The sequence below is a fragment of the Musa acuminata genome, unplaced genomic scaffold (assembly GCF_036884655.1).
Source record: "Musa acuminata AAA Group cultivar baxijiao unplaced genomic scaffold, Cavendish_Baxijiao_AAA HiC_scaffold_1139, whole genome shotgun sequence".
Lineage (NCBI taxonomy): Eukaryota > Viridiplantae > Streptophyta > Magnoliopsida > Zingiberales > Musaceae > Musa > Musa acuminata.
In genome coordinates this window covers 2,895,233-2,922,205 of record NW_027021351.1, presented here as the reverse complement: position 1 = coordinate 2,922,205, position 26,973 = coordinate 2,895,233, and the positions used below count along the sequence as shown (strand labels likewise).

The 26,973-nt window shown below is 38.7% G+C and overlaps 3 protein-coding genes across 8 annotated transcripts in view; 2 read left to right on the top strand and 1 right to left on the bottom strand.

The window, feature by feature from the left end:
- Positions 1-205: 205 nt before the first annotated feature.
- LOC135671508 (gamma-tubulin complex component 3-like) lies at positions 206-3,432 on the top strand. The gene is made up of 3 exons (XM_065179681.1): positions 206-2,613; positions 2,702-3,085; positions 3,197-3,432. The coding sequence occupies exons 1-2, from the start codon at positions 365-367 to the stop codon at positions 2,955-2,957; spliced, it is 2,505 nt and encodes an 834-aa protein (XP_065035753.1). The 5' UTR covers positions 206-364; the 3' UTR covers positions 2,958-3,085; positions 3,197-3,432.
- Positions 3,433-10,175: 6,743 nt separating this feature from the next.
- LOC135671350 (probable anion transporter 6) lies at positions 10,176-14,886 on the top strand. Its single transcript, XM_065179400.1, has 2 exons — positions 10,176-10,300; positions 13,121-14,886. Exon 2 carries the CDS (start codon positions 13,372-13,374, stop codon positions 14,689-14,691), a length of 1,320 nt encoding a protein of 439 aa, XP_065035472.1. The 5' UTR covers positions 10,176-10,300; positions 13,121-13,371; the 3' UTR covers positions 14,692-14,886.
- Positions 14,887-18,005: 3,119 nt separating this feature from the next.
- LOC135671512 (uncharacterized) overlaps positions 18,006-26,973 on the bottom strand; it is a 31,625-nt gene continuing 22,657 nt past the window's right edge. For all 6 annotated transcript variants that reach the window (XM_065179690.1, XM_065179693.1, XM_065179695.1 and 3 more), the window contains exons 10-11: positions 23,707-23,928; positions 18,006-19,058 (exon numbers count right to left, since the gene is read on the bottom strand). In XM_065179690.1, the coding sequence (XP_065035762.1) occupies positions 18,905-19,058; positions 23,707-23,928 (376 nt within the window). In that variant the 3' untranslated portion in view covers positions 18,006-18,904. The remainder of the gene's footprint in view (positions 19,059-23,706; positions 23,929-26,973) is intronic.

Genomic DNA, 26,973 nt, shown 5'->3' with positions numbered 1-26,973 from the left:
AAAAAAGTTTAATTATTATATTTTTATACAAATCTATAGTATTTTCAATAATATCATAAATTTTGTAACATAATAGAAAAAATATAATAAAAAAAGAGAAAAAAAGGATTTATTTACAAAGAAGGGCCACTATAAAAATACATCTTCGTGACAAAGCTTACGCCCAAATAAACCCAAAATCATATATATGCTTTCCAAGGTATTTGTCTAAGTTATGGCTCCACAATTAACTTCTCATCCTTCTCAAAAGATTCCCGTCTCTCGCCGCCCAAACTAACGATATTATAGTCTTTGAAATGAAAACAATAAACAAAACGGGACGTATGAACCCTACCGTGGCTTCGAGATTCTTACTCCGGCGGCCATGGACCATCCCAAAACCCTCGATCTCGTCAAGGAGCTTGTCCTCCGCCTCCTCTCTGCTGTCGATTCTCCCTCTTCCGACGCCATCGATGAGCTTCCCCGAGCCCTACGCTTCGCTCATCGCCTCCTTTCCAGCCGCATGGCACCTTCCCTCGCTCCGGATGAGCTCGTACTTGCCGAGACAATCAAGCGCCAGCTCGCCGCCTGCGGTCGCTCCTCCGACGCCCTGGCTTTCTCCGACCTCCGCACCAAGCTCTCGGCCCGCTCCTCCGCTCCCGGATCCATCCGTAACCGTTGGGCCCTCCTCTACCTCCTCAAATCCCTGTCCGACGCCCGCCGCCGCGAACCCCTCCTCCCGTCTTCAACGACGACCGGCCTCCCTGCCCTCCCCCTCAACCCTCAGCTGACCCACCAATCGCCTCTTGCCGCCAAAAAAACCCTACCCCCGTCCTGCGGCATCCTCCTCGTCTCCAAGGATCCAGATAACATTCGTGAGATCGCACTCCGAGAGTACGGTGATGTAGTCATGGACGAGACTGAGGTCTCGGAATCGGCCCTCGTGAGGGATATCCTCTTTGTTTCCCAGGGTATCGATGGGCGGTATGTGAGGTTCGATAAGGTGTCAGACCGCTATGAACCTCCGGATTTGCTGAAGCTGCCAAGATCCATGAGAACGATGGTCTGCAAGCTCTCTGAACTCGGATGGCTCTTCCGGAAAGTCAGGGGTTATATCACTGAGAGCATGAGCTGCTTTCCTGCTGAGGAGGTTGGTACAGTCGGCCAGGCCTTCTGCTCTGCTCTCCAGGATGAGCTTTCAGACTACTACAAACTTTTGGCTGTGCTTGAGTCCCATTCTCTGAATCCGATCCCGACTCCTGGTTCCGTTTCGGGGGTAACAGTGAATTACCTGTCCTTGAGACGGCTTGCAGTCTGGCTCGCTGAACCCATGGTTAGGATGCGATTGATGGCAGTTCTAGTTGATGGGTGTCGATCTCTTAGAGGTGGAGCAATGGCTGGTGCAATACACGAGAGGGCACAGCATGGGGATCCATTGGTACAGGAGTTCATGGGTTGTCTCCTCCGGAGGGTCTGCTCACCTTTGTTTGAGATGGTCCGGAGTTGGGTCTTGGAGGGGGAGTTGGAGGATACATTTGCGGAGTTCTTCATACACGGCCAAGCTGTAAAGGCCGAGTCTCTATGGCGAGAAGGCTACCAAATCCAGTCTGCTATGCTTCCGTCTTTCATTTCTCCTGCTCTGGCACAAAGGATCTTGCGGACAGGAAAGTCCATCAATTTCCTCAGAGCTTGCTGTGAGGACAATGGTTGGGCTACCGCTGCTGCTGAAGCAGCAGCTCATGTTGGGACCACTACTAGGAGGGGTGGGCTTGTGTATGGGGAGCCAAATGCTTTAGAAGCACTTGTTGTCGAGGCAGCTAAGCGGATTGATCGTCATTTGATGGATGTGATTCACAAGCGGTATCGGTTCAAGGACCATTGTCTAGCAATCAAAAGGTACTTGCTTCTTGGTCAGGGAGACTTTGTGCAGTATTTGATGGATATTATAGGCCCAGAGCTGTCAGAACCAGCCAACACAATCAGCTCATTCCACTTGTCAGGGTTGCTAGAGATGGCAATCCGTGCATCCAATGCACAGTATGATGATTGGGATATTCTAGATCATTTGAAGGTAAAGATGATGGAGCATGGTGATGGTAATAGGGGATGGGATGTGTTCTCATTGGAGTATGATGCGACAGTGCCTCTGGACACAGTATTTACTGCATCTGTCATGAAGAAGTACCTCAAGATTTTTAACTTTCTATGGAAACTAAAACGGGTTGAGCACGCATTGATTGGAATATGGAAGATGATGAAACCAAATTCCATTATTTCTTGTATTTACACCGAAGAAGGTGCAGCCGTTAAGGCACAGTTTGTCGCTGTTCTACGAAGGTGCCAAGTACTGTGGAATGAAATGAACCATTTCGTGACAAACTTTCAGTACTATATAATGTTTGAGGTTCTTGAAGTTTCATGGGCACATTTCTCAGAAGAAATGGATGCTGCAAAAGATTTAGATGATCTTCTTGCTGCTCATGATAAGTATCTTAACTCAATTGTGGAGAAGTCTCTTCTAGGGGAGCAATCTCAGGGTCTTATTAGGATTCTGTTTGTTCTATTTGATCTTATACTGCGGCTTCGAACCCATGCAGAGAGGTGGTTTGAAAGCATCTTTCAGTTGCAGCTTAGGTGACTTTGGATTAGTTTATTCTATGAAGTTGTAAAGTGTTTGTTTAATCTTTTCTCTTACTCAGTTTGTCCTTGATATCTTTCACAGAGGGAAGAGCAAATTAAAGACAAAACTGAAGGAGCCAGGTTCATATCCTGATGTGGGTAGAAAAGCCATAATGCAACTTGCTGGAGAATTTCTACAGCGCATGGGTGAAGACCTTGACAAGATTGCAAAAGAGTATTCAGCATCACTTGATGCTTTTATCTCTCAGTTGCCCATGCAACAACATGTTGATTTGAAGTTCCTTCTTTTTCGTCTAGACTTTACCGAATTTTATAGTCGGCTTTCCCCTAGCAAGTAAAATTTGGGCATACTGCAGAAGAAGCAATGCGAAAACAGTGATGTCAGTTGTTCTTTCATGTGCAACTTACGAGATTACTGGCCATTTCAGACTGTTGATTGTATATCATTTATTTAACAAACATAAAGGTCAATTTCTAGTCTTCATATTACAATGCGTTCTACATTTGAAACTTCTTTTACTTTTTCATTGATCTTTCTGTTTAAATGGGATATTTATTAGCCTTTTTTTGGTTGCAGATATTAAGCTTTTCATTCCACGAAGAATCACATAATGAGGTTAAGGTACGCTTTTAGTTGTGGTTTTATATTTGGATATGCTGATGTACATGTCATGTATTTGATGGTTTTATTATGTCTTTGGATTTGTCGAGTGATGGTTATGAGGATTTTCTTCCCAAGCTTGTATTTTCTGATGAAATATGTGATTCTTTTAGTAAATGATGGAATCTACCATTTGCACGATCCTTTACTAAGTTATTGTCCGTTTCCTCTTAATGTTTGCTTCAGTTGGACTTCTTGATGTTGATGCCTAAAGCTTTTTTTTTTTTTTCCAAAAAGATAGAAACTATATTAAGTTAGATGTCTATAACAGCCAAAGCTTTACGCATCAGAGTTCAAAAAACAAGCAAAACCCTGTGGCTAGTCAGATCTCTTCAATTGGACCACCTGATTACATCTTGCAAAAGTAACCAGTGAGCACATTGGTTAGCCTCCCAAAATACATGAGAGATTTTACAAGTCTGCAACTTGTTTAGGTTGTTAAAGTTGTTTCTAACACACACAGTATACATTCAAGGAGGTGGTCCCTCACAATTGAAGACTCTTAACAATTTGAAGAGCATCAGTTTCAATGTCAACTGGTTGGGAACCCTCAGCTATTGCAGCTTGATCCCTCCATCCTTCAAAAATTTACATCCTGCCAGAAGGCATTGATCATCTTCTGCTCTGAGTATGGAGCTAGCCTCACTCGTCAGTGAATGAACAATAAAAGTCCTATTAGTATTCAGCTTGATCCATCTCCTAGGGGTTTAGTCCACTGCACTAGAATGTGCTCCATCCTTAAATTCCTATAACCTTGGTCTCCCAGATTGCAATGGAACGACCTTACCATTGTACTCAGACCTGCTCTCTAATTAATAATCTAATAAAAAATATATTTGTTATCTATAATTTTTACAAAATAAAAAGTAGTTTAAGCTTGTTTTTGGTCCAAGAATTGATAAATTTGAAATTATTTTATGGAAAAAGATTAAAGTTTCTAAAGAAAATGTTTAACCGTTAAAGGCCAAATGAAATTAGGATGTTTTAACTTTATTTGTTTAATAAAATTATTTGTGTCTAGATTTTCTAACCATAATTATTTAATAAGGTTTTGAATTTAACCCTTGTTAATTTATGATTTAGGATCTAGATGCGTCACTCATCATTTCCACATCTTTTTGGATGATCTCTGAGGTTTAAAGCCATATTTGATAGTTTGGTCAATGAGTTATAAATGTTTACTGAGAAATATGATTGGAGATTAAAGATACTGACAAAAGGATGAGAATGAGAACAAAGTGACGCTACAAAACATAGAAGTGTTCTTTTGTGGGTGCTTTAATTTTGCTTATGCGTATGGTTGTGTTGTCTTGTGCTAGACAAGAAATACAGAAGTCCACAATTGATCCATTTGACTTTCAATTTTATAATAATGGCTTGTATTCGATGATTAATTGGGTGTACAAGGTGGAGAGTATAGGTAATCCACCTTTGGATGTGGTAGGAGATCCTCTACGTCCATCATGTTTTATCTTTGAGGCAGTCAAGCAAGATCAATGATAAGGATCATAGGAGCCTCAAGAAGAGCTCAACTAAACCAAGACAGATGGTTAAATAGGCAACATAGTTGATAGTATGAGATGTGGTGAAGAACTTTGGGATGCCTTAGAACATCATCACTGATTGAGATTCAAAATTCTTTAGATGATTTTGGAACTGTTTGGTGCCAAACTATATTTCTCCATGAGTCCACATCCTCAAATTGTCAACCAAAAGAAAACAAATAAATTCTCTATTGGAGTAATATCTGTGACACTATGCAAGTGCCAACCAAAGAGATTGGGTGAAGCTATTGGATGTAACACACCTAAGTGATAGTGTATTAAATACACTTACCAAAGATTGATGATTAAAACATTATCTGATAAATTTTATAGTAGACCTGCTTGCCAAAGGTTCAGGGTTCACAATTTTATTCGACAAATTTTATGCCTAAAACATGTTTTAGTCTAGTGGTGGTGTACCTAACTCATTTAGCAAAGGTAGAGAGTTCGAGATAAACTTTTGAGGATATCATCTAGCTTAGCTAGTAATTAGTCTGATATCAAGATCTTGGGATCAAATTCTGTCTACACTACTTATAATTTGTAAAAAAATAAAAAAAGAAAGTAATTACATAGGAAGTTGCCCCTCATCATATCATCTCGACAAAAGATGACATCAAAATGTAGAGATAGCTCGGGCACTTCCCCTCAACTTATCATCTCTCCAAGGAATGACATCAAAATGCTCGCCAAGGAATGAGATCGAAGTGCAGAGATAGCTTAGGCATACATGGAGAAGGTTGCTAAGAAAATAAAGAAGGGGGCCAATCTGGAAATGCAACCTCCATAATTCAAAATTGGTGGCCTTGTGTTGGTCAACCTTCACTTGTCATCTCTTCAATTCTTCAAGCAAAGAGTGCACAAAGGATTGATGTGCAAATATGAAGGCCCTTTTCCCATCATTGCAAGGGTCGACAATGTTAATACACAATGTGTTCAGCTCCTGACATGGTTCATATTCCACAATGTGTTCCATGCAAACAATTTAAACGCTTACCACTTTGATCCACAAGACCAAGGAACATATGAACACATCCACCCTACACAAGGATGTCTTACAAGCCATGAGTTGAAGCCATTTTGGCGGATTGTAAGTGGAAGCTTCCAAACAGAGCAGAACACAGTAGTTGGCAAAGTGGCATAACCTTCTAAAGACACAAGCAGGTTGGGAGTTGGAGGATACCCTTCACCATTGAAAGACATCATCATGACATATCGACACACATTGATGAAGGCATCAATAGCTTAAGTGGAAGAGAGTGTCACGGATAGTTGCAACGAGTTTGCAGCGATAGCACCTTTGTTGTGCAAGTAGTTCTGCTATTGTTCATTGTTAACTTTTCTTGTATGATGTAAATACTAAGACCTATAGTTAGCCCAGCAACCTAATTTTGCATACAATTTGCTTTGTCCTTGTATGGACAGTTCGTAGGTCATTCTCTCGATTGAACTTGCATTGGACCAAAATAAGCCAAAACAACCTCGTTTGCCTCTACTGCTATAGTGTTTTAAAGTGTTGGTTTTGTGGGCTGAAATGTCAGCCATATCAACACCTAGGAACCCTTGGGTGGCACCTAGCTAGAGGGGGCTCCTAGATAGTGTATGAGAGAACTTCGACAATCACTCGAGTCTATTTGCTGTGTGCTTCACTAGCATTATGCTCCATCAAGCTCTTTGACACACTGTGTACGTTGGAGTTTCTGACTTGTGGGTGCTTTCTTAGGCCGTAACAAACTTCTTGTCGTACAATTGGTTGTTTAGTTTGAAGGGTGACAATGACACTTTGCTTGTCACTTGCCTATTCGTGCAACTCATTTTCTTCTTTGTAGTTCCTCGTAACCAAATAAGAGGTTGCAACTAAGTTGACTCTTCTGTGTTTCTTTGGTGCTACATGACTTAGGTAATTCAAGCTAAATCCATGACACATCACCAATACTATGTTTTAGAGGTTGTGTCGCATCATGACCCTGCAACAACAAACCCTTATTTTCCATCTGACCAGTGGGCATCTTAATGTCATATGCAACTTGGAGTCCCTAGATTCTATTGTCCTTATCTCTAGGAAGGTCCTCTCCTCTGTTTCCGAATCCAAGGTCCACGTAGAGTCCTCATCCTCATGAGTCTACTTCCTGGAAAGTTGCTGCACCATTCCAATCCGAGTGGCAGCCCCTGTCTAAGGGTCATTGGCCTTACTATCGTGGATTCAAACTTGTGGTTGCCTTCTTTGGCCTTAACAAACTTCTTGTTAGTCAATTGGTTCTATTTGAAGGGTGAGAATGACACTTTGTCTGTGACTTGCCTCCTTGAGTGACTCTTCTTCTTTGCAACTCTTTGTAACCAAAGAAGAGGTTGCAACAAGGCTGACCCTTTTGCAAGTAGGTGTCACTTGGGTGCTGCACGACTAAGGGTCATTGGCCTCATTGTATCGTGGTGGGAGCAATAACCCTGCCTTGAGGAACATTCAAACAGTCTGTTGCCAATACATTCACATTGGAAGCAAACTGGGATAAATTCTTATAATCAATAACTTGAAAGAAATCAACTTGTGCTCTACCAAATCCATAATCCTTTTTTCAAGGGTTTGGATTAATTAAGTTGTACATACACTCGGACAAAACTATCCCTTTCAAATCGAAGGGAGCACTCATCAACTGAGAGGCCAACCGAGCACAACCACAATGGTTGAGAGGGATTTGTGACTCCATTAATTCTAAGGCAACCCAGGTAATTACTGCCGAATTGGTGCCATGCACATAGATTCTATCAAAGGCTGGAAATCTGATCGCCATGGAATTGGTTGGATGGCTTGACCTTGAAAAATCCAAGACCCACCCATAAGAACCAAAAATGCATCCTTCTCTGTTGCAAATCTAAGCAGAATGAAACCGGTCTTCATGTCAAGAATCTTAGGCGCCTGAGTTACCTTCCATAAACCACAAATGGCATATTTAATAATCTCCATCAGCAGATGTCACCTGAGGAATTGATCCACTAGACTATAGGTCCAAGGCCTCCACTACGCCATTAACTTGTCATCATCAGAGGCCAGACTCTTAATCTTTCAAATTTAGGGCTGGTGAGAATTCTCATTCCAGAATCATGTTGGTGATGTTGACCTGAGAGCACTTTCACCCGAGTCAATGGGGTCTTGTTATTGCTGAGGAAACTTTACCCTTGGTAGCCATGTTGGTCTTAACCTTCCCAGCAGTGGCTTTGTGAGGAGAATCCGTATGCTGACTAGGGAGCTTGGGATGTGAAACATTAGAGGAAGCAGGGATGGGCCCAGAGGCAGGAGCAGATGCCGACACCATCTCCATAAAAGTTCTGCCCGATGGATATCATCTTTGGATGGAGAGTTCACGTAAAGAATTTAAACATTGTGAGGTGGTCTATCAGACAAACTCAGGATTACCCCCAACTACCAGCTGAGAATGTCACCTACGGTCTCTATCTTGGAAGATCAAAGCCATTAATTATGCTCTGATCTTGAAGCCTTGTGTCTGAGTTGCCTGTCTCCTTGGCGCTCGAGGACTAGATGTACGAGCCTAAAGAACAGAACCTGTTCAAGTAAGGTCATGACTATGCAGTAATTTAGTTCCAAAATTTACATTTTGTTTTAAACCTTGTATCAAGAAGCATTTGTATCGGAAACAGCTTGTTATGCCATGATCCGTTTGATGTTCTTTTGTTTTGGTCAATATGAACTGCAATGTAATGTGGACCTCTTGCTTACAAACTGCATTTAAAGTGGTAACGTGACACATTGTGTTGTAGCAACAGTGTAGCGGCTGTAGCATGATAGTAGTAGTTAGTCTGTCATTTTCCAAGTAAAATGCAAGTAATCCTCAAACTGATGTAGATTTGAGATCATATGGTACCACTTGGTAATATTTCATACTGTCGCTGTGTTTTATATTGTCAGGTTGCTGTTGTCCCTGAAAATTAGTTTTACATCATCACTCTGTTTTGGATGTTTGCAAATGTAACAATTCTTGGCTTTCCTCCCCCCCTATTAATCTGATTTAGCACTGATTACTTATCTGCCAATGCAAACTCAGTTTCATATTTGCTGACTATTGTCTGACCATCAATCTGATTTTAGTGTTCATGATAACTTGTACAACTGACATTTCTGCGGACTTAATTGTTTATTCTGGATGTGCTTTGGTGTTAAACAAACTGGGAAGATCTATGTAGGATTCCATCTTCCTGCTTGGTGGAAATTAACAAAACAGATAATTATCCCTTTGGATTTATCATTCTTAACCCATCATGTTATGCAATCTGTATCACTCTCCTGTTTGACTGCTAGACTATTTTAGAGTGCTTGTCAGCGATTCAGCTATATATATTTTTTCCAAGCATCAATTTTCCCCGAGACTTTTTGTAGTGTTCTTGTCAGTGATTCAGCTATGTATATTTTTTAGAAGCATCAATTTTCCCTTCTCTTAACTTTTCTATGTTAAACTTGCTTTGCATGATAGTATCAACATAGTGCACGTACTGATCGTCCTTATTATTAATGAGCTCAGCTCCTTGATGCTCAACAGACAGGACAAAAAAAAAGAAGATTGGTGCTAATCATAGTGCAAATCATTTAACCAACATAGAATGTTTTTGTATATCACAATATATGCAACAAGTAACAATATTATCATAATTTTTGACATGAGCTATAAATTTAATTCTGGACATCGTCACGTCACTATAATGATACCATTACCAAAAAGGTTAACAAAACATAAATAGTATTTGTCGATTGGCTCAAGCGGTATTATCGTTTAGGCTTGGCAGTGCCACCACCTCAAACTAGTTTAGGTTATTTGTTTAACCTTCCAATGGGCTCAATTTAGCCCAACTTTAAGCTCAATGGCTTTCATGAGAAGTGGGTTCTATTTCGCCTGATATCGTCTCATTTGGTATATCTTCGAATTTTTAGTATATCGTCAATCATTCGACATGTCAACTTTATCATAACATTTGATCTTCTGATGCGATGTTCGAAGTTTGATCTCTAGTACATGATAATATTTTGATACAAGGTCCAAACCTCATATTAGCATCGACGTAATCGTAGAATGTTATTCGAATACAAAAATTCGTAATGTATTGACTTAGCATCCGACTTAGTCTCAGATTAGCATCGAAATCATTTTTCCCCACGTCAATAATCAAATTCAAAGAACAGCAGCATTCGACTTCAATATCATTCATTCCAAATGCAAATATCCAACATATTCAACTAAAATAAGCTTCATCCTCGGTAGTGGTTTTATTTTCGACCGGGTCCGGTTCAAACGGAACGGTTCGGTTCTAACACCAGACCCTGAAACCCGCTGAATCGTGACCTACTGAGGTCCTTCTTTTCGGGCGTCATAATTATATACCGTCGTCTGTTTTTACCCACTTCCTCGCCCGCGATCTTCTGCAACGCGAACGAACGCATCGGGCCAGCGGCGGCTGTGACCAGCCACAGGTACCTCGCCCTTCTCTTCTCTTCTTCATCCTCCCATTCTGTTTTCTTCCTCTTCGTACCCCTCTTTCTCCTCTCCGAGTTGGTCCTACTGGATCTGGTCGTTAACGGCCTGAATGCATCCGGAATCGGTCGAACCTGGCAGATTCCTTTTTGTTCCGGGGAGGTCGACAATCTAAAAGAGGGGGTCGGGCAGATCCGGAAGATCGTGGTCAAACATGGCCAATTAAGATCCGGATCGGCCAGTTTCTGCTAATTCTTTGATTGTCGAGACATGTATCACTCTGTTGTGCAATTTAAACATCATTTGCAAGTGTGTGTAAGCAACTAGTGATCGTAAGCATTGATAAACCTTTCTGAGAAAATTAGGAACAATTAAGGGTACCTATACTGGACAGTGACTGTTCAAGGGTCTGGTCACTGCGGTTGCTGTCCACTGCTATCCAGTCAGTGGGTCAACTGATCGGATTGTATATGTTTAATTTTAAGACGTATGTTTTAAACTATAATATATATATTACATATAACATTAGAAAAAATTTGCAAGAACCGACATTTTATACAATGAAAGAAATCTCTGAATGAATAAACCTAAGAACTAACTGCATGGTTAATTTAAAATTATCAAAAATATTATATCAGAAAGTATTAAAAAATTGCTAGTTGGACTGTATTCTGTATGTTAGGGAATTACTGAAGAGAACAAAATGTCCGACCATAAACAACATTTTCCACAATGAAAGAAATCTCTGAATTAGTCTAAGAAAAAATAACATTAAATGAACCATTAATCGGTAAGATTTATGTATTGAAGGCCCAGAATTGGAAGCCACCTTAAAAGAATGTGGAGAAAAGAAGTAAAAAAATATTGCATTCATCAAGTAGTACAACAATGAAGCAATATTTAGAAAAAGGGGGAAAAGTTATAAACGATAACAAAAATCTAATACACTGGAAAGAAAAAAAAAAAAAAAAAGGAATCAGTAGTGCATATTTTATTAAAAATCTTTCAGATTAGAAGAAGAGAAAGGGACAGTTTGGTGAAAAGGGTTGGTGATTTCTTCTGCTTTGAATAGTTAAGATATAGAAGATCATATGGTCCAATGCAATGGGTTGGAGGAAACTGCAGATTGGAAGGGATTGATGGCGAGGAGGGTGACAACAAGCATGGGAGAGATGGCATCTGTGAGGTAGGGAAAAGGTTACAGAAAGGTGATGTTGCATCACCAATCAACTTATGAAGTTTTCTAGAGTAATTTACGGGTAATTAGTTGAGTGAAGATTGAGTTAACTTATTTAAGCGACATATATGTTCTCAGATACATTGGACAAAGTTCAATAGGATGTAAAAAATCTGGTGGACAATAATATGGAGGGAATGGGAGTTACACTTGACATCTTTCCTTCTAGTTAATTGCAGATTCTATCACCTTAGTGTGGGATTAGAAGTTCAATCCTCGTCTTGCACAAGTTGCACACTGGTCACCATTATGGTCGATGATGCCCCTTGGTGGACTTCTGTGCTTGAACTAGATTGAATGAGTCTTATATCCTACTTTTAGTCAAGGATGATTTGAGGCTTGCATCCTGTGTCTAATGTCCCTTCTCAAAAAATTGAAAAAACGGGAAGAATAGAGTTATGCACATTTATATCCAAAGAGATTAAGGAGAAAAGATGCACCAAAGTGAAGTTAAAATGTGAGAAACCCTTCCATAAGAGGAATCTAACTTCCAAGTAGATAATCAATGGATACTTTTCTTTCTCAGTGGGAAAACTCTAATCTAAACACTCTTATCTCTGCTCCTGTTCGGGATTTTGAGTATGTTGCCAGAAAATGAGCTTCCTTATCTAGGTTAGTCTGATCAGAATCAATAAATGAATAAACAATCTGCAATCTGTACTTTTCTTAATGAAGTTAATTCTTTCTCATTCACCATTCAGTTACATGAAAAATGTCATGAACAATACCTGAGCCTAAAATATCTTTGAATACCATAAAACTTTATAAAAGAACCCAAAGTTATCTAACACTCTTCAGGCTACGACTTTGAAGTATCATCATATAATGCCCTTTGTTTGGTATCCTTGTGTTTTAAATGCTCCAGTATGATCCATCATCTCCTTTACTCAATAATCTGGGACTGTGAGCCCTCCTTTTGTATTGTTTTCCTTGGAAATTGTGAATATCTTATAAATAGCACAAGATTGCAACTTTATCTACTTAGAATTGGATCAGAGGCCTATTTAAGATTCATATTCGTTCAGTAGTAAATTGATTTTGTTAAACCTCTACTGTTAGTTTTCCAGTTGCTTAGTTCTATGCTTACAATTTGAATGGTTATGATGATAACATCAAATATTGAGACAATATTTTAGTCAGTGACTGAATTAGCTGAATATACTTTGTGAAGTTCTTCACGGGACTACATGCTTGAAGAGAATAATATTATGTTCACCAACACACGATCCTCTCTTCCCACTGCTGTCAGATAAATATTAATTTTTGATATTTTCACTTGGAAAGTTATAGAGCAACTATTTCTTTGCTATTTGACATTTATGTTGTTATATTCTTTAATTATTAGTTGTCCAATTTTCTATTGCATCTTGGTTAGACTTGATAAAATCACATCCAACACACTCATCCCTTGAATATGGGCTAATGAAATTGTATCATATTGCTGACCGTAGGAAATTTCAACAAACAATTTTCTTTCATTGAATTGTCAACATTATATAACATGCAATTTTGAGAATCCTTTTGTGTAGACTAACTCACAAGATAAGATTTGGATTCTGATTCTTTTTGTGTGCTGTATCAGGCATCCAGGTACCAATTGTCATCTTTCGACTCCAATTATATTCACTTACGTGACTAGTTTTGGATTCTTAGATTTCTTTTATGGAAATTGCTTCAAGAACTATAGCTTCTGCTTTAAGACGTCTTTATGCTAGAAAAACACAGAACAACAGAATCGTGAAGGGATAATCTATTGAAGAGTAATGTAACACCAGGACAACAATTGGGACACTGGCACATTATTTACAAAGACCAACCAGAAAATTTGATGAAATGAGATTTCCAAAGCGGTATGCTATTATTTTATTGACCTTCATCTGCACAAGTGTATGCTACATTGAGCGCATCGGATTCTCAATTGCTTATACGGCGGCTGCAGATGCAATCGGTGTGAATCAATCAAGCAAGGGCCTGATACTTTCGACATTCTATTATGGATACGTCGTGTCACAAGTGCCTGGAGGTTGGGCTGCACAGTACATTGGAGGAAGACGTGTTCTGCTTCTTTCGTTTGTGCTGTGGTCACTAACGTGTGCTTTGGTCCCATTAGATGCAAACAGAATGTATATAATGGTGCTCTCCCGCTTGCTCGTAGGGGTGGCACAAGGTTTTATATTTCCGTCCATTCACACAATTCTAGCACAATGGGTCCCTCCGCATGAGCGCTCTCGTTCTGTGTCTCTTACTACTTCAGGGATGTACCTAGGAGCAGCCGGTGGTATGCTCCTACTACCGAGTTTGGTGAAATACGGTGGGGCCCAGTCAGTTTTTCTGGTTGAAGCATCCTTGGGTGTCACATGGTCCGTTATGTGGTTCAGGTTTGCTAGCGACCCACTTCGTTCTGAGCATCCGAAAGCCATTGCTGCTGGTTTTGGAGATTCCATGTTACCAGTTTCAACTCTAAAAGAGAAGAGAATCCCGAGTGCTGGAAGCATACGGTCCCTCGGTAAAATCCCATGGAAGAGAATGATATTCAGCTTACCAGTCTGGGCAATTGTGGTCAACAACTTCACTTTCCACTATGCGCTCTATGTTCTTATGAACTGGTTGCCAACATACTTTGAACTGGGCCTTCAGCTCAGTCTTCAGGAGATGGGATCCTCCAAAATGATGCCATATCTAAACATGTTCATATTTTCAAACATAGGTGGAGTGTTAGCCGATTATTTGATTACGAGAAGGATCTTTTCGGTGACCAAGACACGTAAACTTCTCAACACCGTAGGTTTTATCGTTTCTGCCCTTGCTCTAATGGCCCTTCCATCATTTAGAAATTCCAGAGGAACCGTGCTCTGCTCCTCGGTTTCTCTTGGTTTCTTAGCACTCGGGAGAGCTGGATTTGCGGTAAACCACATGGATGTGGCTCCAAGATACGCAGGAATTGTCATGGGAATTTCCAACACTGCTGGGACCTTGGCTGGTATCGTTGGTGTCGGACTCACAGGAAGGATTCTAGAGGCAGCAAAGAAAGACGATGTGGATCTTTCAAGCTCCGAAAGTTGGAGAAGTGTGTTCTTTATTCCAGGTTATCTCTGCATAATTAGTTCTCTCATATTTTTAATATTTGCAACGGGGGAAAAAATTTTCGAGTAACAAACCACTCCCGATCCATTTCCTGAAGTTCCATTTTTTAGACTACTCGATATCAAAATAACGTGTCGAATACTGTTAGCTAACAGCATTACAAAGAGGGAATCTGTGGAATACCGGGTATGTATAACTGTTCACATCATCATTTGTTCCGTTATATTTCTAGTAATGTCAGTTGAATTAGTTGAGCTCATATAACTGTGTCTTGGATGACGTTTTGCGTAATTAGCAAAAGACTAGTGTCGGTCCTCTTTAGCGCTTCTTGGTAATTGCATTTTTCGTTTCTTCCTCGATATCTTTTGTTTTTACAACTGCTCAGTCATTTTATAAGCCACCACATTCTACCTGATATAGACTGAGCTCTGGACCTTTAAGTGCAGCAACTTCCGGTCGGTGCTCCGATGGGCTGCCGACCACAAATAGGTGCCGAGTTAGGGGATTACAGTAGCCCCAGTAAGGAGTAATTGTAGAATTAGCTATTGATACTTTTAAGACACTTGAAGAGATTTCTGCTGAGTGTTGGTCTGCATATAGACAATCCAGAAAGTTTTTGGGTCTGCCTTATACATTGGTCTAATCCTTGCCAAAAAGTTACTACAAGGCAAGTTTGCCCATGGAGTCTTTAACTCATGTGATGGATTCTCTTGCCTCCACTCCTATAAGAATACAAATTCCTCACTCATGTAATCTTTCCTAAAGATACCTATGAGTAATCAATTTGAACCATCCAATCATAGGTCGGACTATACATAGGGTAGGCAAAGGCTAGTTACATATTACCTATCCCGATCCTTGTACTTACAAAAGTGAAATATTTAACCTGATTGTTCCAACAAAATTCTTTCTCTTTTTTTATTTTTAATCATAAAATTATTTTTTTAATCTTGTATAGAAATTTTACTTTCGTAAGTACAAGGATCTCAATATAACTTCTGAAAGTATAGAGATCAGAATGTTAAAGATAACTAATTAAAAAGAATAATATATAATTAATCCTGTGTGTTCAATACTAAAAAGCTGAGATTCTTCTTTAGTAAACATGTCTCTATCATCTGTAGTATTGTCATGCTCCGATATCTGAGATGTGACAGATGCATTAAAAAGAGTCATGAGTTAGACTAATTCAAGTCAAACTATACTTTTTGCGAAAAATAAAAAAAAATCAGTCTAACTCACAATCACCCAAGTGAAAAAAAAAATACACATTATAACTATAAAAATAATAATCACTATATTTATAAGATTAACACTATACAAGACTTTTTTTTTTCTATCATCAATACTTTCATCAATTCATAAAATCCTATACTTCGATGATACAAGGAGACAGGAGAAGGTGAGTATTTAAATAAAATAGCTAGTAAGTAAGCAAGCCTCGCTCGCGGGACGAGTAAGCAAGAGTTTTGACACATTTATACTATTCACATCATATCAGTAAAAATAACACATGCGTTTTACGCAAGAAAATAATAAGTACAAAAATAATGAACAACTCAACTTCATCACATTCATTATTATTTGTATTTACCTATCGATGTATTTCCTTTTGTTTTTCTCTTCATGGTATACATATATATATTATAGGGTTAAGGTTTATTTTAGCTCATGTGGTTTTGCTCATAGACTACTTAAGTCCTTATGGTTTACTTGCGTCTAAAATAATCTTTGCATTTTTAAAAACGTAGCATATAAGTCTCTCTTCATTTTAACCCTCTGAACTCATAATAAACTATTAATATAATGATACATGTAATTTAAGTTTTAAAAAAAGAAATCTATTTTTGCCCTTATGGTTTTTTGTTTGTGTCTAAAATAATCTCTATATTTTTAAAAACATAGCATATAAGCCCCTCCCGTCAAGTCTAAGTTGATAGACGTTAGAGTCTGCTTACGTGACATGTTGACTCACAATAAATCATTAATATAATGATGTATAATTTAAGTTAAAAAAAATATCTATCTTGTTGAAAAAAACGAAGCTATGGAGGCCGTGGTAGTGGACGAAGGCGAAGAGATAGAGGTAGAAAAGGCCGAAGGTGGAGGTGAGGGAGAGTTGGACCACCACGTCATAGGCGCAATGGGTGGGGGCCAAGAGAGGACGAAGTGAGAGGTGGTAGGGACAAAGACGCCCGAGAGGAGGAAGAGGAATCAGGAGACCATTGCATGCATAGCGTCAGACTAGTTGATGCACATCCACCTAAGGTAGGACCGAAAGTTCCCGAGCTTGTTGTTAGCATAGGAGAGGTTGCATGTGTATGACAACCCTACTAGGTAGCAATGGCTCGATACTGTTGCTGGTGGTCACTTCCACAACGACACCTCCTCCCGCAATTGATGATAATCTTAATTTTTTAATTTAAATTATATGTATTATTATATTAATAATTTATTGTAAGTCAACATGTCACATAAGCAAGCAAACTCTAATGTCTATTAATTCGACAAAAGATATGTTATGTTTTAAAAAATGTAAGGGTTATTTTAAATATTGACAAAATCATGAGGGCTTAAGTGATCCATGATCAAAACTATATGAGCTAAAATAGATTTTTTTTAAAACTTAAAACTACATATATCATTATATTAATAATTTATTATGAGTGAGCATATCATGTAAATAGACTTTAACGTCTGTTAACTCAAACTTGATAAGAGTCATTGTGCTATGTTTTTTAAAATATAATAATTATTTTAATACGAATAAACCATAAGAAGTTAAATGAAAAATGAACAAAACCACATGAGCTAATCAACCTTAACCCTATATTACATGTCATATACTTTTCATATTTTTTTTAAAATATAATAATTAGATAGTCGAACACATATTAAATATTATGAAGGAATCAAATCCTATCCTATAGACAAGTGGGCTTAAATAACATCCCACGTATCTGAGTCATAGATTTACCATTCAATAGTACATTTCTACTGAGATGATAGCACATTATCCCAAAAAAATTATCTGATAATATATTTTCTCTATAATTCTCCCTATAATGCGTCAGATACCACTCATACTACCTCCCTCATTGCCTCCGCCTTTGTAGACTCAAATATTATCCCTGGGTCGATATGAAGGTTTACCACCCTTTATAGTCTCTTTGAGAAGATGGACCGTCGTTCAAATTATCATTGACTCTATATTATGAAGGTTTTAACTAACCAGACCAACCAAATGAATAATATATTATGAAGGTTAGGAAGCTGCAGATACCACCCTATATTATGAAGGTCTACCACCCTTTATAGTCTCATATGAATAATATAGACTCAAATATTATCCCTGACTCAAATATTATACCAGGAATTCTCAATGAGACATAAGTTTTTATAGTTGAATTAATGAAAACTATAAATTATCATGACAAGGCAACTAAGACGCTTCTGAAACTTGCTACATGTCAATCCCCTTCCTCTGATTCAAACTTGGCCGTAATTAATTTTCAGAAGCAGAAGAGCTTGTTTGCTGTTAATAATGGCTTTAGCAAAACATAGTGTGATATCCATTTATTTGTTTTGCATTTGAAAAGGAGCCAAATGTCACAAAAGCCTTAATACACAGATTGTTAAGTAGTCATTGTATCACCATGAACCCGCTGGATTCTCATCGCTGCAGCTGACAACCAAATAAAGCATTGTTCTCTTTTGCTGCTACCCCTTCTCTGCTCCAGTTCAAAAAACACTGCATATGAATAATTTCTCCTACCGACGTCTGCCTTCAGCAACCACAACACTTAAACACTGGGATATAAATCTGGACCTCTGGTAGCTCGTACGAGAGTCAGAGAATGTAATGCAAGTGGTCAGGCAGATTGATTATTCATGCAAACTCTTCAAGGACAAAGGTTTATGCCCCAGCAGCAAACCTACACAAATGGTATCAACGCAGAACATTGTATCATCGTCTTGTCTGTAATCCCAGAATTTGAATAATCAACAACGAAAGCCTTTCTCTGTTATCCCAGAATATGAACAATCAGCATATTGGAACCACAGAACCTGAAACGGTCTATCGTTATGCTGGCACCTCATCCTGCAGGAGGATCTCATAATCAACAACAACATAAACATCGTATCATCATCTTGTCTGTTATCCGAGAATTTGAATAATCAACAACAAAAGCCTTTTACTCTGTTATCCCAGAATACGAACAATCAGCAGCAGTAGACAACGCAAGCATATTGGAACCACAGAATGTGAAACAATCTGTCATTATGCTGGCACCTCATCCTGCAGGAGGATCTCATAGATGTCAGTTCTAAGATTCAACTCCTTGTCACGCATGACTTCCTGGAGATCTGATAGCTCTTTTGCAGACAAAATAGAGCTCAATTTCTGAAACCCATCAAGCCATAACCGTTTTGACCTGGAAAGAAAGAGAAAGTGGATTAACAGTGGCAACACCTATATACAATTCTGTCATAGAAGTAACAAACATCACTCATGAATGTACCTCCTCTGACTAAGAAACAGCAACAGAATCAGGTTGATGCAAAATATAAATAAATAAACCAATTAAACAGTCACAATTGATTATATTTCAATACTACTAACAAGGTCACAAGAAATTCAATAGCTTATTCCTACTCATCAAGGGTAGATCCAAGAGAACACCAGAAAAAGAGCACCGCAAGAATTACCATGATACTGATAAAACATAGATGATCCATGATACATGAAAGCTTCTGTATGACTTGAAACTCTTAAATGGAGTTCCACTGTGCTCTATGCAAGAATGAAGAATTTCTATATTCTAGTATGCCGAAAAAAGAATGCAAAGTATCCAGAGTTGAACAGGCTACGAGTGCGTCAGTGGACATCAAAGTATTCACAGATTCAAAGCAATGGATGCAGGTTCTCTTCAACTTTTTGGCAATCCTTAAAGAGGTAACAAGAAGCCATACATATAATCATGCAAATAGAAGTAGTGTTGTTTCTCATGCTCTGACTTTCCAATCAATTGCTGACAAAAAGGAAATGGTTTTAACTAACCAGACCAACCAAATGAAAGTCAAGGTACTAAAGCCATCTGCAGTATCTCATAGAAACAGAAGGCCTAACCTACTGGAATAACTGCAACTCACAAGATAAAGAATGGTAGATTCTGTCAACATAACAATATGCCAAAGCCGAATAAACAACTTAAAAGAGCCTTCCTTGTAATAAGTCTTGCCAGTGATAAACATGCAGCACCCAAAGGTGAATGGAGAACAAGAAATAAAACATAGATGGCAGCACTAATCCAAATTAGTAGCAGTTGGTGGCTCATCTTTTATGGGCCAGGTCCCACCCATGGGATTTTCTTGCCAAAGTTTAAGCATGACCTTCAGCTGTCAGATTCAACTTACATCTTTTCCATAACCGAAAAGTAAAGCTGTAGTGTAACATACTTCTACTGATACACAACTAGGTGAGACCAGGAGGCATGTTGGAAATTGCTCTTGAAGGGAAAATACAAATTGACAATCATATCTTAACCGTGGAAATCCTATGATTAAGGGGTTCTGAATATAGGAAACCTCATAATTAAGGGATTCTATAATCCTATGATTAAGGGAATCTATCTCCTATTTTGGACCACACAATTAGGATCAAATCAGCTCATATTATAGTAAATAGATTAGAATGAAATATTGTACAGAATTAATTTCTTTAGTTGTACAACTTGTAATCAGCCTATATATCTTCCTTTTATACAGAAAACGATGAACAGAAAAATTGTATTCTTTTGCAAAATACCTCTGTGTTCATGGTATGAAAGCTTGATTCCTACTAGAATCATTTTGTTCTTTTTTTTAGCCTTAATTGCTAAAAAAAATTTCCTCTGTTATGCCACTCTTAAGATCAATCCCAACTATTTCTTCTTCCTTGTTTGCTTGTGAAAAACTTGCACCATTATGTCTGGAGGAGAGAAGCTGAAACCAATGCTTCCATCTCCAACAAACAACTTAGGCAACAAACCATCCTTGCTGATTACAATGCACAAACTCAACGGGCAAAAATTTCTTCGTTAGTCTCAGTCTGTAAAGTTGTATATTCGAGGAAGAGGAAAGATAGGCTATTTGACCGGATTAACGTCAACACCTGCAAAGGATGATCCCAAGTTCGGAGCGTGGGATTTTGAAAATTCCATGATCATATCTTAGTTGATAAACTCTATGGAACCAGAAATTGGCTAAACATATATGTTTTTGCCAACAGCAAAGGAGTTGTGGAATGCTATGGTCGAGACATATTCAAATATGGATAATTCAGCTCAAGTATTTGAGATTACAAACAAGATCAGAGATCTTAAACAAGGTAATACTAGTGTTACAAAATACTTTAACACCTTGAAGACACTCTGGTAAGAGCTTGATATTTTTTATGATTTTGAAAAAATGGTCATATGCTACTGATAGTGCTCGGTACACAAAAAATGCTTGAGTGATCGAGTCTTTCAATTGTTGGCAAGTTTAAACAAAGAACTAGATGAAGTCTGTGGGCGGATATTGGGGAAGGATCCATTGTCGTCTCTCCAAGCTATATTCTCTGAAGTTAGGAGAGAGGAAAGTAGAAGACAAGTCATGATGGGATCTTCTACTCCATCTATGGCTGCAGAAAATTCTGCATTTGTTATGACAGCTGAAATTAATTCTGCTGCTAATATTGTGCAACGTAATTAAAGGAAGGGAGATAAGAAAGGCAAAGTTTGATGTCATTTTTGCAATAAACCAAGACACACAAGAGGAACTTGGTGGAAGACACATGGAAAACCAATAAACTGAAAGAGCAATCGAGCTCCAAAGAAGGCTAATAACCAAGGATTTCAAGTAGACCATCAAGCTGCCATCAACTCTAAAGGAGTAGAAATGCCTCTGTTCACGAAAGAACAAATTGAACAATTTTTTAAGTTTCTGAACCAGTCCCAAAATCCTAATCCTTCTTCATCATCTTGCTCTTTGGCCAAGAAAGATAATTGTTTCACAGTTTTGTCTGCTTCTTTTGGTTATAAGGCTCCTTGGATCGTAGATTCAGGCATGATAGACCATATGACCAACCTTTCACGTTTGTTTTCCTCCTACACCTTGTTCTGGAAACTCTAAAATAAAAGTTGCTGATGGATCACTTTCTTCTATAGCAAGAAAAGGCATGATTGCAATTTCAAATTCATTTGTATCAACGTTTGCAATACTGTACCGTACCACCCGGTACAGGCAATATGTACCAGTCCGCCAGCAAACCAGTATGCAAACTGCTTCCTACCGGGTGGTATCAGTCATTTGGCCTCGTATCGAGTTAGAATTAGGCTCTCGTGGCGGGAGAGAGGAGGAAGACCAGAACCCTCTCTCCGTCACTCTCGTGGTGGTTGCCTCTTCCTCCTCTCTCTTCTAGGGTTTCTCCTGCCCCCCAGCCACCCTCTCCAAGAATTGGGCCATCAGATCATTTTTGGAATCGCCCACTACTCCAGCTCCTCCACGACCTCCAGATCCGACCATGGCAGCTGTGGCCCCTGCTCCTTTTGCTAACTGTATCCTTCCACCGCCTGGGGAGTCGATTCGTTGTTTCTCAATCGGTTTTCGCTTTGATTTTGACCTTCTTTGATTGGATCTGCTTGTTCGGTTGTTCTCCTATTTGTTTATTTGCATAAAGACTGATTTGGCTCCGTTATTTTAGATTTTTCAGGGTTTTCGTTGGGGTTTATGCTCGGATCAGATAGCTAAAGCCTAGTGAACGCTGCTCCTGGGGGCTTTTGCGTCTATTAGTGTGTTTAGGGTTGCCAAAATGAGATTTTGAACTATGGCACCAGTACTATCAGGCAGTGTTTTCCTGCCTTTAATCTGTTTGTGTGTTGTATAATTTATCGGGAGATTTTACACTTTGGTTTCGCTATGTTTAGGCATACCGCTCGGTACGCTATATCGTATCATACCGAGCATACCGGTACGGTATTGTATTCAAAACCTTGCTTTGTATTGAATTCTATGCTTCATGTTCCCAACTTATCTTGTAACTTCTTGTCTATTAATAAACTCAAAAGAATTTGCATTGTGTTGCTAAGCTCTTACCTTCTCACAGTGAATTTCAGGACCTGTATTTGGGGAGGATGATAGTAATGCTAAGGAGAGTAAAGGACTTTATTATCTTGAAGAGGATGCTACTTGGAATGGACAAGCTCAATTGACAATAAATAACAATACCCTCTCTACTAGTAGTGAAATAATGTTGTGGCACTATAGATTAGGCCACCCAAGCTTTCCCTATTTGCAAAAGTTTTTGCCTTCAGTGTTCATAAACAATGCCAGTTCTCCATTTCAGTGTGAAATTTGTCAATTTGCTAAACATCAGTGCATTGTTTTTCCCTCTCGACATTACAAAGAGTCCAAATATGACCTAGGTCTAACCCTAACCAATCAAGATCTAACTCAAGCACCTAACTAGACCTATGGTAAGCTAAATCTACTTATGAAAAACCACGAATGTAGCCTAAAAACAAAAAAGAAAATATATCCCAAAAAATTTTAGACTGACTTTCTTCAAACCTCCTTTTAACAGAATCAAAACCAATCAAAAGTAAAGAAAAAAAGTAGAAGAAGAAAAGATTCCTATTCTATCAACTATCTAGATTCTCTTATGACTTGAGAATCACAATATAACTTATAACAATGATTAACCCCTTGAAAGCCTTACAAAAAATATATATAGAGAGATGGTTCAAGGTCAACAAACAATCAATAAAAGTTCAACCACAGATTCATCCAGATAGAAGAAATCAGAAAATGTGGAAGTTCTTCAATGGGAGAAATTCACAAAACAACAATTTCTAATCAACAAAAGAACTATTTGGAAAATAATTATTATATACTAAGCAGAAAGGACATAAAAAATGAGAGTATCTGATAAAAACACAGCAAGTAGGCACCCATTAGCACTTCATTGAACACTAGAATAGTTTCCAAATTAGGAACAGGAGAGTATAATAAAGAGCAGAAAATAAGTTAACAAAATTTAATTTATGAACGCAGAGCTCATACCATGGACATGCATGAATAGCTCTAAAAAAAATTCTTCTTGCTGCTGATGGGTTACGTGAAATATTTGCTTCATATTCAAGGTAGCAGCGCCACAGTAACACAGACTTCTGCAACTTGTCATTAGCTAGTGCTTTCTCAAACAGACTATGAATCCTGTGTTCAGAACCAGCTCCACCAATTTCAAAGGATAATGCGAAAAGAAACATAATTACAGATGGATATCTGGGGAAATTGGCAAGCAAGATATGATTAGAAGGTGACTTTCAGCAGGAATGATGTGATATAATTACAAATTGAAGAATCTTTTGCCGGCCAACAAAGCAAAAACGAGCAAGAAAGCAAGATCATTCCAATCATTATCTACCTAAGGATATAGGACCTACAGCTACTTGACATCAACATCCAGCATTGGAACTTTTTTTGTCACAATAATAGACACTTTAGTTTACAGCTATGAAATGCTTTCTGGTGCCCACTGAGAGTGGCCTTTTTATGGTTGCTCCATGTGCAACAAGTGCAAAACATGATACCAACTTTCAGGAACTCCAAGTGACAACTAATATATAATTACATACAAGGTTCATAATACTGTCCGGCATGGTTCGGGACAAGCGATATTTACCAGTCTAGTAGATTATTGGTGCATGGACGAAGGTAAATCAAATGGTACACCCATACCGGGCCTGTACTAGAAATTCCATTTCCAACCAAAAATCTCGTAAAATAGTAATATCTAGTATAACAGCATGTTAAACTTACATATAAACAATGTTGGACGTACACTTGAAATGGTACGTGCTGGTCTGCCTACTGACCAGTATGCGGACCAACCTGTTTTGGACGGTACATATAATATCAACCCAAAGCAGGTCAAGTTTGACCCAAACAATCAACCTTGGTGTTAAAACCTGACCTAATGGTATAACTGACTTGTTAACTTTGTTGAGATTAAACCACTAACCAAAATACTTAAGCTGAAGTTAACAGTAGTTCAATCATCAAGCCCGTATAAATCAATCGTACTCGTAGCCCACTTTCAATGTGGAACTAATCAGGGTATTATAATCTCCCTTACTTACGGGCTTGGCCCAATGGTGGCTCCACGTTGTGACGTGCTCTCTGGCCCTGTCCACGAGTAGTCCTTTCCTACTCGAGCTCCTCACTATGCTCTAATACTAACTCAGCTTTGATACCAATTATTACAACCCAACCTGATGGGATAATTAGCCTATTAACTTTGTTGAGGCCCAAACCATTGGCCAAAATACTTAAGCTAAAGTTAATAGTAGTTCGCCCATTAGACTCTTATAAGTCAACCTTAGTTTTAGCCCACTTCCAATATGGGACTAATTGGGTTATTACATTTAAGAGGCATGAGCACTTGTTCGTAGGGACTTTTAGGCGCGATGAGCTACCTTGGTTCCTTTATTGCATAATCGTTCAAAGCTTGCAAAGTTCACCTTTGTATTTTACACTACCTAACAAGTATTAGCTAAAATGTTTGCTCGTGGGATCCTGAGTTTAATGGTTCTACTAACTCATTTTTTCTTTTGCAGATCCTTGGGGACCCTGAAAGATTATAAGCAGACTATCCATTTGCAGACAGACATGTAAAAATATTACATGACTTAGGTATAACTAGTTAAGTCTGTGACACAATGCCCAAGACCAACATAAGCATCACCCAAGCACAATCGCCAACGCAGACCAGTTACCAGGCTCTCATGCCTCGCCTCACCTAGGCACCTAAGTGAGTGAGCTCTCATGCCTCACCTCACCTAGGCACCTAAGTGAGCGTCTGAAGACCTCACTGCTTCTTATTACTACCAAAGATCATCTCCCAAAAAAAAATCTCTTTTGTTAAACATCCATATTCCCTTTTCACGATATTGTCAAAGGCATTGGACACCAAAAGGCACAAGCATTCCAAAATTCCTGAGGTGCTAGGTTCTCTCTTAGGCACTCACCCGAGCAAAACGAGATGTTCACCAATATAAAAATTATAAAAAATATGAAACAGCTTTCAGTTATGCAATAATAATGCATTTTTAGATACTGCTGTAAGAAGAAGAATAGAATAGATTCTCCTATCTAGTTATACAATAATGGAACAGATGATTAATCAATTTAATTAATCATTCTTAAAGTGATTAATCATTTTCCTATATCCTATCTGTCCAATAGATATAGTCATATAACAGCAAATATAACAGCAAGTAGCAGTAAGTTGTTTGTCTCCTTCAATAAAGTGCAATGTCGGATTTGAGAAGGGGTGCTATCATAGAGAGACAGAAGGTGGAGAAGGGAAGGAAAAGAGGGTTATTAATAGAGAGGACGGAGGGGAGAAGAGGAGCTACATAAAGCACAGCAACAAGGCAGTAAGGTGGCAAGGTGGTGCAGAGAGCCGACAAGGTGAGGCAGAGAGGCAGCAAGGCAAGCCAATGAGTTGGGGTGGTGAGAAAGTGAGGCGAGACAATAAGGTGAGGCGGCCAAGCAAGATGCTGAAATGTGGTAGCATGGCAAGACGAGGCAGCAAGGTTTCTTTGCTAGGTTAACAGCAGGTCAGTCGGTTAGAACAGATCAATGTTTTCTTTTTCTCATCTTTTAAACCTATATAATTGAATCAACTTGCAAGTCCAAGCTAGGATCCAATTAAACTGAATTGACTGACCAACTTTCATCTAGGTCATAGAATCAGAAGATCCTATGTTCCGAATCATGATTAGAATATTTATTGCCTGCGAGCACCTAGACCGCCCAGTTTGTAGGCTCAGGCACCTGCGTAGGCAGCAAACATGCGAAGTCGCCCAACTGAATCAGTTCAAGGTGCTCGGGGGCCAGTCACTAAGATATCATGAAGAATGCATCAAAGTCCATTGCACACGAAACACAAATGCCACAATGGTGTCACTTTTCTGGAGTATCAAGCCACTTCAATGCTATCCAGCATGAAAAAAAAGGTTCTAAATCTCATTTGTATAGGTTGTTTACCAGTCCAACTAAGTACTGGTATCATTCATTCATTTTTATTATTTTATTACCTAATTCATTGACCTTGGGCATGGCAGTATAGGTCAGTATGCTGCCCACTAGACCGATATTATTGTATTGATCCAGTAGGTTGCCTATGTTAATTCTTAGTCAAAAGTTAAACCCTTGCACACAATCATAAAGATTTCAAAGAAAGAGCTTGAGTGACAGAAAACAATAGATCAAGTTAAAGTCCAACATAAATAAACTTAATTATTCTCCAGTCTTATTACGATA

Excerpts from the sequence above, each read along its gene's own strand:
- LOC135671508 (XM_065179681.1), top strand. The coding sequence starts at position 365 with ATGGACCATCCCAAAACCCTCGATCTCGTCAAGGAGCTTGTCCTCCGC. Across the intron at positions 2,614-2,701 it reads ATCTTTCAGTTGCAGCTTAG|AGGGAAGAGCAAATTAAAGA; the intron begins GTGACTTTGGAT and ends TATCTTTCACAG.
- LOC135671350 (XM_065179400.1), top strand. The coding sequence starts at position 13,372 with ATGAGATTTCCAAAGCGGTATGCTATTATTTTATTGACCTTCATCTGC.